Genomic DNA, 15,603 nt, shown 5'->3' on the forward strand with positions numbered 1-15,603 from the left:
ATGTTGCTGTTTCTACATTAATCGCAAATGCAAATGTGAAAATCGTCGCAATTGTCAAACTTGTCAAACTAGGGATGTAAAATAATCGATTCTTATAATAATCGACCTTCTTATAATCGACATTTGAATTATGAATAATCGTTTTATATAAAAAAAATAAAATTCTTATTATAGTACCTACAAAAAAATCAGCCTAAACATTCCGTTTTTTTTTTTGTTTAAAACTTTTTAACGCACATTTGACTTTAAAAGTAAGCTGGTACGTAAGCCAAACAAGAGATAGAGGTGTGAGCACACATTTTCTTTTTTTCTTTCTCTCATAGCCAGTTGCGTTTTGTATATTTAAGACACAGTACAGACCTATTACTAAAAAAGTTTTATTTTAGTCGTGTGGTATAAAGTTATAAACTTTAAAGCATTCTCGTTTTTCATGAATCATTTATTTTATGGAAAAGTTGACTTGAGAAATAAAAAGTCAGCCAAAAATTTTGTTTCAATAAATGTTATATTTAATATTCTAGTCTTTTACAATTAATTAATTGTTTACAAAAATCTTAATCTAAAGTTACTTATCGATTTATTTTAAAAATAAGTTAATCGATAATTTCTCATTCGATATTTTACGAAATGTTTTATAATAATTAGATTGGTTGTTTTAAATAGAAACAAAGTAAACTTTACAGGAAATAAACACTTGTTGGGTTTGTTTAAACGTCTCCGTATTAATTATTTAACTCTGATAGAGAAACAGAAAACTGCTTTTTATAAGTCTTAATAAATTTTAATATCTGTGACTACGTAATCGGAAAATTTGAAAGTAATGAAAATTTGACAATGACATGAGACCACCAAAACGTCAAATAAGTATATATTTCAATACGAACTGTTTCCTTAAACACAGTTGTGTGAAACATAGGCAAAAGTTAATATAATAAAGTATATTATTTGATATTGTGATTTTTACAATACGAAAAAAACTGAAAAAGTGAACGTAAAAGTGATGTAGAACAAAAGTTTGGATATAAATATGGAGGTTTCAGGTGCAGGTACGTATAACTAACTTGATTTATTATTTTATACAACAAATTTTATAAGACGCATTCTTTTGTAAATTTCTTAAACATAACTTTTGTTATATTAATATTCTCAATGTTGATAAAATTTAATTCGTGACTTTATTTTGTTCCTTGACAACAAAAAGTGATAACAAACAATAAGTTTGTAGTTATACATTGTTATAAAGATCGGTATTTTGACGTCTTGTTTTATTTCGTAATGCTTAACAATAAAAAGATTCCTCTTTTATTGTTGACCTCTTTTGTTAAATACAATCATCCAATTTTTTTTTATTTTTCAATTAAATAAGGCTCAGTTATTAGAACATGAGTCAACCTAACTAATAGCCACAGGCTCAAATTTGGTATTAATAGCACCATGAAAATAAATTTTATTTGTTTGATTTTTCAAGTTGAGCTAAATATGAAGAAAGTAGTATATTTCTAAATAGAATTTATGTCAGTATACACGGTAATTCTTTTAGATTATTTATGACCCGTCGAATAAAAAAAATATTTGACTTAACTATCTAAGCTCAAAATCTGACCATTTATCGGCATAATTTCGTTACAAAAAAAAATTACCCTAACCTATCTAATTTCAAAATGTGATTGTTTATCGTAATGCAGACATAATTTTGTTACAAAATTAATTAAAATAACTTAACCTAAAGACTAGCCGTATACACTAAAATGGAGTAATGATTTAGGCTCTGTATTGTTTTACCATATAATAAAGTCTCTTAAGTGCCATATAATGGGACAGGTGATTAGATAAATTTTATAATTCCAGGGAAATCCCCAAACACATCACTGTCATTTAGATACAATGCAAATAATGAAGAGTTGGAAGAGCTGTTCCAAGCCTGTGAGGATGATCCCCCGACACCTCAACCTGATCCACCAGTCAAGACTGAGAGTGCAAGTCCAAAGAAAACGGAAAGGTCATCCTCCATAATAGACAAATACTTCAAATCTATGCGAACAGAAAAACTAACAGAAAAAGTTGAAGATGTTAAACAGGAACTTAAATCTGAAGAGAACCGTAGTCCTGTAACACCCAAAGAGGTTACCTCTTCACCTATGAAGGAGTATTTGAATCGTCTTGGTAAGAGAAGTGCCTCAGAAGTCATCCCAGAAGGCAAGGAAGCTAATGAGACATGGAAGATATTTCATGACTTTAAATTTAAAATTGCTCAAGCTGTTGAAGACATGAAGACACGCTCTGTAGAAGGTTAACATTAATATATATTTTTTTAATTAACCTTTGATTGTATTCTTAGCCTATCTAAAACAATTATTTTACTTTTTTATCAGAAACAAAAGAAAAAGTTTTACCAAGAGAAAATTCTACGTCTGATTCTGAAGAATCTTCAGTCATGAAAGATTGTGATCAACAAAGTATGGGTGATACTGATAACCAGGTAAGTTATTTTTGTTATATACAAAAAAAAAATTGTACCATTAAATTTTATATCTACAATTTCTGGACGAAAAATATAATAATAAAATTATCTATTTTAAGCATTGGTAATTTCATTATTACCATTTGTTTCTAATCTATTTTCTCTGCTAATAAGGTAAATTATATATGTAATAGAAGAAGGATATTTTGTAAAAATGATTCATACAGACACAGATTCCAGGCAATTTTTTGTTAAGCACTTATGGTATTAAAAATTGTGCTGCAAAAATTAAAGATATATTTACTCTTATTAAAAAAAATCATCAAAATATTTAAAAGTCCCGTAAATTCTGACATAAAAAATATTTAGTATTGTCTATAAAAATTTACAGAAATAAGTATACAATAATAAGTAGTAATTTCTCTTGTAAAAAGTTAAGTATAAAATAAGTTATTTTTCAATAAAGGTAATACTCATTTTTATAATGCTAAAAGATAGTGTTGTCAACAGGTGTCATCGCTAGATAGTAGTATGCAGAATTTATCAGACATGACTCAGCCCCTAACAGCCAAACCCACAGATAATGAATTGTGTAAAGAACTAAACGCTACTAAAAATCATTCAGATTCCAGTGAGGATACACATAAGAATTTAAGTGAGTTAATTAATTTATAATTATATTCATTTTTGTACTCATTATTATTTTTTTTGTTTACATCATTTACACATTACATTTATGGCTTATATATACTATCTTTAATGTTGGAATGTATGCTTTTAATATTTTATTGTAATTTATTCTTATTTATATAACAATAATTTTTACACTTCCTAACCACTTTTTCTATGAATAGCCATACAAAAGATTGCCTCTATACATCTTTCTCAAGTTGTACTACTTTTGTTTTTACATCTTCTCATAGTGTAAAGCAAAGTATAAATGTACGTGTATATTTGCGTTTTCTAGTTTTATGTTAGTTTTGAATTAAAGTATGTTTAATATTATTAGGAAAATATTAATTAGTGTTACAAACTATGTTAGATCTTTGCACTTAAAGAAGAATTGTTATTATGGTTGATTGCCTCTTGCTATTCATTACACATTTACTTACTATTAATCCATTTACTTAGTAGTGTTGCTTCCAGTGTTATATAGTGTGTATCTATTTATCACATTTAATATAAAGAGATAAATAAGTATTTTTACAAATTATGTAGTTATTAATATTTTTTATTACAAATTGATATTATAAAATATGGATGGGTAGACGAAAAGGGGCGGTATTGAATAGCGGTATATATCATGTAATACAAATTACACAACGTACTGTAAAAATTTAACAATCAATGAGGGTTATAAAAATTTATTTATGTTTCTACGTCGTAAATTTTTTATAGTAAATCTTTAAACTAATTAACCAGCTGTTTTCGCGATATCGACCACACATTAGTTCGTAACCTTATACAAATTACTATAAAGTTAGTCAAGATTATAATTTTTTTTTTTTGGTCTTCCTCTGTTTTTAAATATAAATGTAGCACCTTAGTATTAGGCCTGTATACCTAAAAATATATACTGTGTGGTGACGGCATTTAAGAATATAGCCATCCCTCTCTTCCCTTGGGTGTCGTAAGAGGCAACTAAGGGATAACATAGTTCCACTACTACCTTGGAACTTAAAAAGCCGACCGATGGCGGGATAACCATCCAACTGCTGGCTTTGAAATACACAGGCCGAAGACGGGCAGCAGCGTCTTCGGTGCGACAAAGCCCGTACTGCGGTCACCAACCCGCCTGCCCAGCGTGGTGACTATGGGCAAAACACATGAGTTCACGTTATTTTTGGCGTGAACTTGTGGAGGCCTATGTCCAGCAGTGGACTGTATAGGCTGTAATGATGATGATGATGATGATGAATTGATATCTTTACAACTTCTACAAAATAAGTGCTGTAAGTATTTTTTGTAATCATTCGGTATTTGTTTTAAACAATTGTTATAGATCGCAGCGAATCTGATTTAACAAAAGAATTACAAGACAGCTTGGAAGTGGAATCCGGTGTAGAGGCTCTCGAAGACACGATAGACGCTTTCGGTGATTTGAATCAAATCGAAACCGATGTTAAGAATCAAAAACGAGACGATTCAAGTCTTGGACAACCAATTGCCACATCCTCGCCGACCAACTTCGGTCTTCCACCCAGCAAGAATAATTTACTAAAAAACGAAGCTTCAATGAAACCAAAAACATACTTTTTGAAGTTCTCAATGTACCTTCTAACTATTTTCCTGTTACTCAACTATATATTATTTCCAAATTGCAATGTTTGGAATGGTTTTTTACTTGGCATATGGTGTTTTTATTTCGCGAGTAACTTGAAGGAATGGGTACTGGATAACTATTTCAGCGATGAGCCTCGAAAAGGTTTCTTTCAGTTGAACCGCAGCAATTCTATTCCACTTACTTACACGATACCGTCTGTTAAGGAACATAGGCCGCTTAAGAAATACGAGGTACGTACTACTTTTGGTTATTTTATATATGACCGCGTGGATGACACAATTTTGGCTATTACGTTATTTTCCCATTAAAATAGAACCTACTATCTTTTACCCGCGGCTTCGTTCGCAATGATTTTTTTTTTTAATAAAAAGATGTGTACAAAGTTTCATGAGGTCCGGTTAAGTAGTTTTCGCTTGAAAGCATAACAAACAATTTTACATTCACCCTTATAATATTATTAGGGATTAAGTAGGATACTGACAATATTGTCTCTAATACTGCGCTATAAGATCGTCGTGGCTAACTCGCATCCCTGCTCAGGCCTAATTGTATATAAACTTAGAAAATAAATAAACTCTAATAAAACGTTTCTTCTAACCAGACCACATGAAAATATACAAAGCAGCTGTGGTGTAATGGTACATATTACTTATAATTAGTATAGTCGACTCTTGATAGCTCAAAACAGGGAGATTAAATAATTTTTGACAGTAACAATATTAATAATAGCGATAAATCAAAGTGGGGGTTGTAACTTGTTTCCGTTTCTCATATATTTTTTCAATGAAATTATTACTACAATGTGCTTGGCCCATATTCTCCATACTTTTTCGAGTATACTTCGGTAAGAGTAAGAGCGAACGAGGCATAATTATCTCTCAGCGTTGTTCTCTATAACTTTTTTTTTTTTTTTTTTTGGTGAGTTTTACGTAAATATTTCGAAACGGAGATTTTATTTCACTCAACGTATTTTTAACAGTGTTGAAAATATCAAACATGAATCAATGCAATGTTTTATATTAGACTTTTGGAACACGTTCTAAAATGAATAATTATAATAATTTGATTAACATAAAAATAAAATAAAGCAAAGCGATTATACGCTTAAAGCTATTTCTAATTTCTTGAATAATTAAACGACTAGTATTTTAGTAAAAGAGAGCTGAGTGTACCTACGAATGTAAGCTGATCTTTTCATACCAAGTTCGCCATACAGCTTAACTGTGTCTCTAATCTATTGTGTGAAATGAGTAGTTTACTATTGAGATCTATTCATTTCTCAATAAAAAAAAAAGAAAGTTTTTTTATTTGTATTTTTTAGTAAGGAAGCCAACATATGTATAACGGAGTAAATGTATTCATTATAGAACCTGAACCTACAAATTTTGCCATTAAATACAAATTTTTCATTTAAAATAATATTTCGATTGTTCACATAATACAATGCAACCTTTATAATAAAATGCAACGTAACAATAACGGTTACTTTTAATGAAAATTGATTTCATTTACTGAAAAATTACATTTTAGAGAAATTAAAAATGTGCAGTACTTAGATAAATATTCAGCTTCCATCGTAATGTGAACACTGTATGAAAGTACATAACATATAAAACAACACAATATCAAAGACCTAGAAATCGACATACATGTTTATGGCCAAAGCAATTTGTCATATGTAGAGATCGAACCCACGATCACTACCACAAAAAGTAGTCGCTGTGCATCTGCGCAAACATGTCGACAAATTGTAGTAATCATTTATATTTTCAGCCTCATTAAAATTATTTTAGTTCATTCAGTTTAATGTTCCTTCCGCAGCAGTAATTTTTGTAATTATTGTTATTAACGTATTACTTATTTCAAAATACACTTTATATATCTAAAGTTATGAGTAAATATAGAATGAGATATTAATTTTTTATCTATTTACAAAATCGAAAACATAATGACCCACTATTAGTCACACATCGATTACCAAATTACTACACACAACGACAAATTATTTGTATCTGTAATCTATAGGTACAAATAAATAAAATTGGTGTGTCTGTTTGCAACATTAAGATAACCGCTTTTTACCCGACTGCCAAGGAAGGGTTATGTTTTTCGCGCGTATCTTGTATGTATGTATGTATGTATGTATGTATGTATGTTTGTATGTAATATTCTTTACTACCTCATATTTCCAGAACCACTGAACGGATTTACGTTATCGAGGTATCGTTAGGTTCGTCTTAGCTGCCCAAGTGTTCTTATATAGGTGACATTAAAAAAAAATCAAACATGGCGGTTGCGCGAAGCCATTGTAGTTAATGAAAAAAAAATTTTTTTTCTCGAATACTACAATATGGGTATCAAATTGAAGGGCACAATACAAGCATTTTAAAAAAGTATATCATGATTATTATTACCGTAATACTAATAAAGAAATACAATATTCAAGTTTAAAAAATGTAAATTTTGCTCTTTCCCACGCCTATGCCATGCCAAACTCGCCTCCTAGGCGACGATCAACTTCGGGGTGTATGTAGCCTTTCTAATAAAATACAATGGTTAAAAAAAATATACAATTAAAAATTAATAAATATCACACCAATTTACAATTACATTAATAAAATCAATAACAAATACATAATACCAAATACAAACAAATAATTTTAATAATAATTTCATTATATTAAAACTAATAGTTGTTGACTTAAGCAGTCACCTATTTGCTAAAGGTCAGGCTTACATTGCTTTGAGCAGAGTGAGATCTTTCTCCGGGCTTGCTATCAGTTCTCTTGACCCTAAAAAATTACTTAATCAACCACATGATGTAAACTGTTTTAATGAATTGAACCGATTACGTAATTTGTCTGACTAAAAAGACATAAATAAAATAATAATTAAAAAAAAACAAAAAACCCGCCTGCGTGAAGAACAACTAATAGAAAATCAACTGAAAAAGCTGGAACAAGATAAAAATTCAATATGCACACAAAGTCAGCGAAATAAATAGAAACAATATCAAAAATTTTGTGCTGTACATTTAAAATATATTATTACGGTAGTCCTTCGAAACTTTATGCAACGTCGTACATAACATGCTGTCGGAGACATGCACAAAGAGAGAATGATTTGACTTATCCTTCAATTTCATGCCAGTCTTGTTCCAGCTTTTTCAGTTGATTTTCTATTAGTTGTTCTTCACGCAGGCGGGTTTTTTGTTTTTTTTTTTTTTTAATTATTATTTTATTACTAAATTCATATGTATTCATATGTATACACGGTACATATACCAAAATAACATTTTTTAAAATGTATGTCTATCTTTCTGTCTGTCTGTTTGTTCCGGCTAATATCTGAAATGGCTGGACCGATTTTGACGGGACTTTCACTGGCAGGTAGCTGATTTAATAAGGAGCACCAAGAGGCTACTTTTATTTTAGTTTTTTTTTTATGTTATGACTGCGAACTGAACAATAATAATTTTGTTAAATTCCACTCGAACGAAGTCGCGGGCACAGCTTGTTGTTGTATGTAAATACAAAAAATATTTTTTATTTATTTATGTCACTGGCGTTCTATTATGCTGCTGGGCCGATTTTGATGAAGTTTATGTGATTCTACAGGATTTCTACAGTGATTTAAATTCCCAATCGGCTTATAAATTTCTTAAGCAAATTTCATGAAAATGTTAAATATACTAATTCAAGTTATTTTTCAGGGATGGATGAACCATTACAGGTATCCAGATTATGATCCTTACACCTACCATATAAATAAGACAACGACGGCCTTCATGAAGCTAGAGGGTAAGTTAATTCACACTAAAAACAATATAATTATGTACTTCCCTTTAAACAACAGTAATAAAATCAAAGATCAACTCATCGTACGGTTACTAAGAGCGCAACTATAAAAAATATGTTAAGGAATGTTTTAGGTGAAACAACCGCATTATAATAAACAATAAATCCAGCTAAATACAATTTATTGAAAGATAAACTTAAGTAGTCGTAGTTTAATGAAAGACATTTCCATGATTGGTCGACAAGCTGCATCTGACCTAAAATTTTATGAAAATCTAACTTTGACATCTACTTTTTTAAATGATTATCGCGGATAAAGTTGTCGCATTTGAGAATAATAAAACCCAGTAGTCAATTTTTTTATTCGTACGATTAAAGTTTATGTTGTGTATTTTGAAAAGATAAATGAAAAACTGCTTTACTCTACTTCTTACCTAACCTCAAAATGTATCTAGTCAGCTTTTACTAGATGTTTTGAATGAAATTTAGGGATCTGAAACCTAATAATAAACGGACCGACCGGATCGGCATAGGTTATTTATTTTTAGGCAATAACGCAATTTTTTTTTTAATTTGGTTAATCTAAAACCTTCGAATAGTTCATAAGGAAATTGGTGACCATGGCGCTTGCAACTATGCTTAAATACTGGAAACTCAAAATGAATATCGACAAACAGTTTTAATATCCCATTAAATATATAAATAATAGTATTGCAATTGTTCGAATTATTCGATTCCAAATCAAATCAAGATGTATGATTCGATTAAAATCTGATTCGTTTATCCACAGTCTACATAAATACGTAAGTACCTACTCAAATTATAAAAATAATTGACCGCTTGTGCCCTATTTTTGTATAGCCATAAATAATACATAACAGCAATTATATGAACAGCAAAAGTCCAATTTAAATACGTTCCATTATTATCTTGAACGTTTATCTAAATCAATAATAAACAACAGTTTGTATACGAGTATCTCTTATCATACATTTAAATCTGGATGTGGAAAAATAGAGATTTACTGTAATTACAATGCCGAGTAATCATTTTTATTCCTACCTAATATTAAAGTACGTTGAATGTCAAAAGAACACACAAGAGATGTTTACTAATACAAGTATATTGTATAAATACAGAAAATACTATACAATAAAAAAAATAAGTAAATTCCATTAGGGTAAACAAAATAATAATTTGTTACTTTTAATTAGTAATTGAAAAAACTATATCAATATCGATGACACCAGTTTAAAACGATGTACTTAAACTTGAATGGACTGTGAAATAATTTTTTATTGCAGACGCAATGGTCGATATTTTTAGAAGTTGTTACATTCAAAGTGCTTTTGAGCCTACTTTAATTTAAAAAAAGTATATATGTATCGATACGATAAAATAGTGTTATAAATAATATAATCTAGTAATATATTTTTTTTAAATAACGACACTTTCTTAACTATGTTGACACTTATGAATAATAATCCGCCCTATAAATCATGTCACGTTATATCGGTCCGGTAGATCTTGAGATTGAGGGCCTGTTTCACTACTTGTAGATAACGCTATTTAACGGATGACAGAATCCGTTTTTGATTCATTATCTATTTATTTATTTATAGAACACCAACAAAGTATACACCATATTTCAAGTACATATACAATAACTGTAAAGTCTACGTGTAACTTTAATTACGGGTGATAACTACATTAAACTTACCTTACATTGAAGCCATTATTTATTCTATAACTTGTATTCTTCATATAAGTCTACTGTCAACTAGCTTTATCCACAAATTTTAAAATAGGCCCTAAGGCGTTCACATAAACTATTATATAATACCTATAGAGCCACTATCAATTATTAAATAATAGTAGCTAGTATTGTAATATTACTACAAAGTACAGCATATAATTAAAAAGTAATTAAACGAATGATTTTCATTGAATTGTTTTTGTAATTAAAATGTCTACGATATTGAAATATCTATAATAAAATAATACGGAATTAAATTTGAACTTTGAAATTCTTTTCAAGAGTATAGTTTGCGAAATTATTTACTATACGTATGCGGTAAATTTAAAAAGAGTTATATCCATATTAATGATACATTATTTTGCAAAATGATGGCTTGTAAGTATGATTAAAAATGAGGTACATAAGACATTAATAATACGCGGGTCTTCCAGAAAGTTCGTAAAAAAAATGTAATTTTAATAAAATTCGGGACAGTTTTATTATTACTATAAATAACTACGCCTCCATGACCTTTTCAAGTTATATTTATTTATTTTTTCTTGTGATTTCTACACGTCGATGATTTATTTTCTTAAGTTATATTTATAAAAATAGACCACGGGAATCTAAAATTAAATCAACATTTAGGTACGTAGTTTGTAAATTTAATTTTCTTGGTCCTTAAAGTCTTTTGTTATACCTATCCTAATGCTAAATGCGTTATTGTTTGACATTGAAAACTATTTGTTTGTACGTACGCAGTGACAGCAGTGAAAACAAACCCCTAAAATAGGTAGTTAAAAGCAATTATTACAGAACGTAATAACAAACTAATATTTTAATACCTAGGTCGTTTGGTTGCGTGCGAACTAATTACTTATTTAGGTATACGTAACAAATCCACTTGTTTTGTGCTTGTTTAATTTTAGTTCAGACATTCTTAGAAAAATATCTGTAATTTTTGTTTATGTTGTTACACTCATTTATTTCTTAAGTCTTTGTTCTCTGTTTACAAATAGATGCGTCAAAATATTAAACGCTACGCTACAGATCATTATTAAACGCGCTAACCTAAAGAGATTCTATCTGAATAATTAATTTTTATATCAGATATCGCTTTATTGACAAAACGTTTAGACTATAATACCAAATCTTTCATATAGTCTAGTCATTTTAGGCCTTTTAAAAATTCCTAGTGGGCTGAATTTTTGTATAGGTACACCTTTATTGGGGCGTAATTAACATGTGAAAAATCGACATTGATATCGTACCGGCTAAAAAAATTATAAAGATCAATAAACAATGAAGATGTTACTATTTAAAGAAACCGCATCAGACTGATCGCAAAGATGACTTTATATTAATATGTAGAATATGCGAAAATATTTTAAACACGCTTCATAATGAAGTGATGTGATAAACATGAATATTTAAGAGCATAAGTTGTTTTGTTTATTCAAAGCAAATATAAATTCATTAATATTCATCGAGCTGCCTCTAGCTTATCTTTCAAAGCCTATAACGACTTCTTATGTAAAGCACACTTGGCTTTAAGTTACTCAGATTTTTATAACGTTATTTATGTCAAATATTCTTGTCATATTTTAATGTATTCGATTTTTCATTACAATTCATGTTAATTCTTTCACACGCGGCGGCCTTCGTGTGAACTTAATCTTTCAAAGATTTTTGTATTTGAAGGATTAATATGTCGCAGTGTTCATATTCAAATTATATTCAAACACCACTTATTATATTTCTCTTTAAATTTTGATTTTGATTGAATTATGAATTTTACTTTTTATCGCGCTAGTTTTTCATAGGATAAAAATTGCGTCACAATATATTTATAACAATATATATATACATTCACAAGAATATCGATTACTTTGATATAAATAGTAATAACCGCCGTATAAACACGAAAAGGAATGACAAAATGGTAACTCTCAGTTCCTGACTGCGCTAAGTAAGCGTCTCCTTTCTAGGTTATGGTATTCACATATATAATAAAATCCCACAGACGATTTTGCAATTGTCTGAGAATAGATTTAAAGTTTATATATATTAAAACGTAATTAATAGCTTTAGGTTATTGTTCGGTCTAGGATTACGTAAATGATAATGATGTATGGATTTAGTGACACTGTATTTCATGCGAGATATTAACAATTTTGTTTGAAAATACAATTTATTAAATAAAATATAGTCATTACGGAGTTTCTTGTGAAGTTGTTAAAAACGGAACCCTTACATATAGGATCACTTTGTTGTCCGTCTGTCTGTCAAGACCCTTTTTCTCAGGAAAGCGTGAAGGTATCAAGCTGAAATTCATACCAAATATTCAAGTCTAATGTCACTTAGAACTGTGAAAAAATCAAACTTCTAAAACAAACGCAATCAAAAGATACAGACGTTTATGCTGCAAATTTTTGACACTCGCAAGGGAATCAAAACCTACCGGGTACACCCCGTGAACTCAGAATCTTGAAATTTGGTGCGAAGCAACGTCTTATAGCACAGATAAAGTAGAAATTACGAAAACCATAAAATTTTAATTACATCATATAATAAAAATATTTTTAATATATTTGTTTGTACGGAACCCCCGGTGCGCAAGTCCGACTTGCACTTGGCTGGTTTCTCTCTGCAGAATCTGGATTCTGAATCGGCAGTAGCTTCACTTTTAAAATTGTTCTTTATGAGATGACGATTCGGTGGTGCTTTTAAAGGCTATTTGAATAAAGTTATTTTTTATTTTGATTTTGCTAAAATAATAATGTATAATAAATAACATATTTTATTACTTGACTGACGACTTTTTTTAAACTGCTTATGGTAATGATAAGTTTTTTTTTTTACATTTGCTATGTATAAAATTAATAACTTAAAGAACTAATAAACATCATTTAAAATAACAAAACTAGTACAGAAGTTACGAAATTATTTGTGAAATAATAAATTAAAAGTATAAAACATTTTAAAAACAAGTTTTTAGAGAGAGGGTGGCTATATTCTTTACTGCCGTAACCACACAGCACTACACAACACATTTTTTTTAACGTCATCTATCTAAGAACACAAGGAGTTAAAAAAAAAAGTTCGATCGAAGCAGATGGTTAAAAATAGGACTGAATTCGGTAAAGCCTTTTTAAAGTAAAGTACGTCTTGATGAAGGGACATAGGGATTCATTTTTACAAAAATATTTTTATAGACAGATGTTTATTTAGTTACTTTTTTTGCACTCTAATACAATATAGAAACAATAAATAAGATTGAAAATAATTCACATGCCTCATATGCAATAAGTTTTATCACACAGCACTCTTTAAAGTGTGGGTATTGTAAAAAGCTACGGTCGCACCGTATACGCAAGAAATTGTAAAAATGAGATGTAATATAATTGTGTTTGCTCGCAAACGAAAAAAAAACCGACTTCAATTACATCGACGAGTAATACAACGTAGATCGACGAAAAAATAGTCAAGTAACTACGCGTTATCAAAGATTACTAAAAAAGTAGTTATCAGATGTCGATGAAATTTAAATGTGACCACATGATAAACTTCGGCTTTCGATTAAATTAAAAATCATTAAAATCGGTAAACCTAATAAAAAGTTATTGCGGATTTTCAAGAAGTTCCCTCGATTTCTCTGGGATCCCATCATCAGATCCTGGTTCCCCTATCATGGTACTAAACTAGGAATATCTTCTTTCCAACAAAAAAAGAATTATCAAAATCGGTACACCTAGTAAAAAGTTATTGCGGATTTTCAAGAGTTTCCGTCGATTTCTCTAGGATCCCATCATCATATCCTAGTTTCCTTATCATGTTACTAAACTTGGGATATCTCCTTTCCAACAAAAAGAGAATTATCAAAATCCGTACATCCAGTAGAAAGTTATGCGGTATAATACAACGTAGGTCGACGAAAAAAGCGTCAAGTAAAAACGCATTATTAGATATAGCTCGAAAAGTAGTTGTTAGATCTCAAATAAATTTAAATGGGACCAATTGGCACACACCACCTTTCGATTAAAAGAAAATTTGTCGAAATCGCTTCACCGAGTCAAAAGTTCTGATGTAACATACATTAAAAAAAAAATAAAAAAAAATACAGTCGAATTGAGAACCTCCTCCTTTTTTGGAAGTCAGTTAAAAACTATTTATGATTTTAAAACAATTCCGTTTCAACAAGGCATTTCAAAGTGGCGAAATATCTTCATTATTCGTTGAGGGAGAGCGTAGTAGGTAATATCATGTTTAAAATTTAGAACACCTGTCTAAACAATCTTACAGTCTGTAGTGGAAATGTAATGAAGTATCATTAAAATTTCCACGTTTTTTTAAAAAAAAAATTATAGTAAAATATCAAAAAGTAATATGTTCGTAGAATAATATAAATCGTTATATAGTTTGATTGATTGAGATTAAATGGCTTTCAGTTGTGCCCGAGGAAATAAAGTTTATAAATGTGGTTACGCCACAAGACGCACAGCTACAAATAATACTTTTCTTAATTAGTATTGTGTTCCTGTCGTAAGTAATGTAGACAAAGCTCCCGAGGATGCGTTGTGTTGACAACGGGAGCACCTATCATCGGCACCGCCCTTGTAATGCTCTTAATGTTGCGACCATAGATTAAGATAAATCGCTTACCATCAGGAGAACCGTATACTTGTTTGCCACTATAGTGTTATATAACAAACCGTTTTTAACCGACTTCCAAAAATGAGGAGGTTCTCAATTCGGATGTATTTTTTTTTTATGTATGTTACATCAGAACTTTTGACCGGGTGGTCCGATTTCGACAAATTTTGTTTTAATCGAAAGGTGGTGTGTGCCAATTGGTCCCATTTAAATTTATTTGAAATCTAACAACTACTTTTCTAGTTATATCTAATAATGCGTTTTTACTTGACGCTTTTTTCGTCGACCTACGTTGTATTATACTGCATAACTTTCTACTGGATGTACCGATTTTGATAATTCTTTTTTTGTTGGAAAGGGGATATCCCTAGTTTGGTACCATGATAAGGAAACCAGGATCTGATGATGGGATCCTAGAGAAATCGAGGGAAACTCTCGAAAATTCGCAATAACTTTTTACTGGGTGTACCGATTTTGATAATTTTTAATTTAATCCAAAGCTGATGTTCATCCCGTGGTCACATATAAATTTTATCGAGATCTGATAACTACTTTTTGAGTAATCTTTGATAACGCGTAGTTACTTGACTATTTTGTCGTCGATCTACGCTGTATTACTCGTCGATGTAATTGAAGTCGGTTTTTTTTTCAGTTGCGAGTAAACACAATT

The 15,603-nt window shown here is 29.9% G+C and overlaps 1 protein-coding gene across 1 annotated transcript in view; it reads left to right on the forward strand.

The window, feature by feature from the left end:
- Positions 1 to 872: 872 nt before the first annotated feature.
- LOC123656834 (testis-expressed protein 2) overlaps positions 873 to 15,603 on the forward strand; it is a 34,183-nt gene continuing 19,452 nt past the window's right edge. Inside the window, exons 1-6 of the mRNA XM_045592453.1 lie at positions 873 to 1,046; positions 1,849 to 2,289; positions 2,373 to 2,479; positions 2,972 to 3,116; positions 4,464 to 4,975; positions 8,458 to 8,545. Coding sequence (XP_045448409.1) covers positions 1,028 to 1,046; positions 1,849 to 2,289; positions 2,373 to 2,479; positions 2,972 to 3,116; positions 4,464 to 4,975; positions 8,458 to 8,545 — 1,312 coding nt within the window. The 5' untranslated portion in view covers positions 873 to 1,027. The remainder of the gene's footprint in view (positions 1,047 to 1,848; positions 2,290 to 2,372; positions 2,480 to 2,971; positions 3,117 to 4,463; positions 4,976 to 8,457; positions 8,546 to 15,603) is intronic.

The sequence above is a fragment of the Melitaea cinxia genome, chromosome 10 (genome assembly GCF_905220565.1).
Source record: "Melitaea cinxia chromosome 10, ilMelCinx1.1, whole genome shotgun sequence".
Taxonomy (NCBI): domain Eukaryota; kingdom Metazoa; phylum Arthropoda; class Insecta; order Lepidoptera; family Nymphalidae; genus Melitaea; species Melitaea cinxia.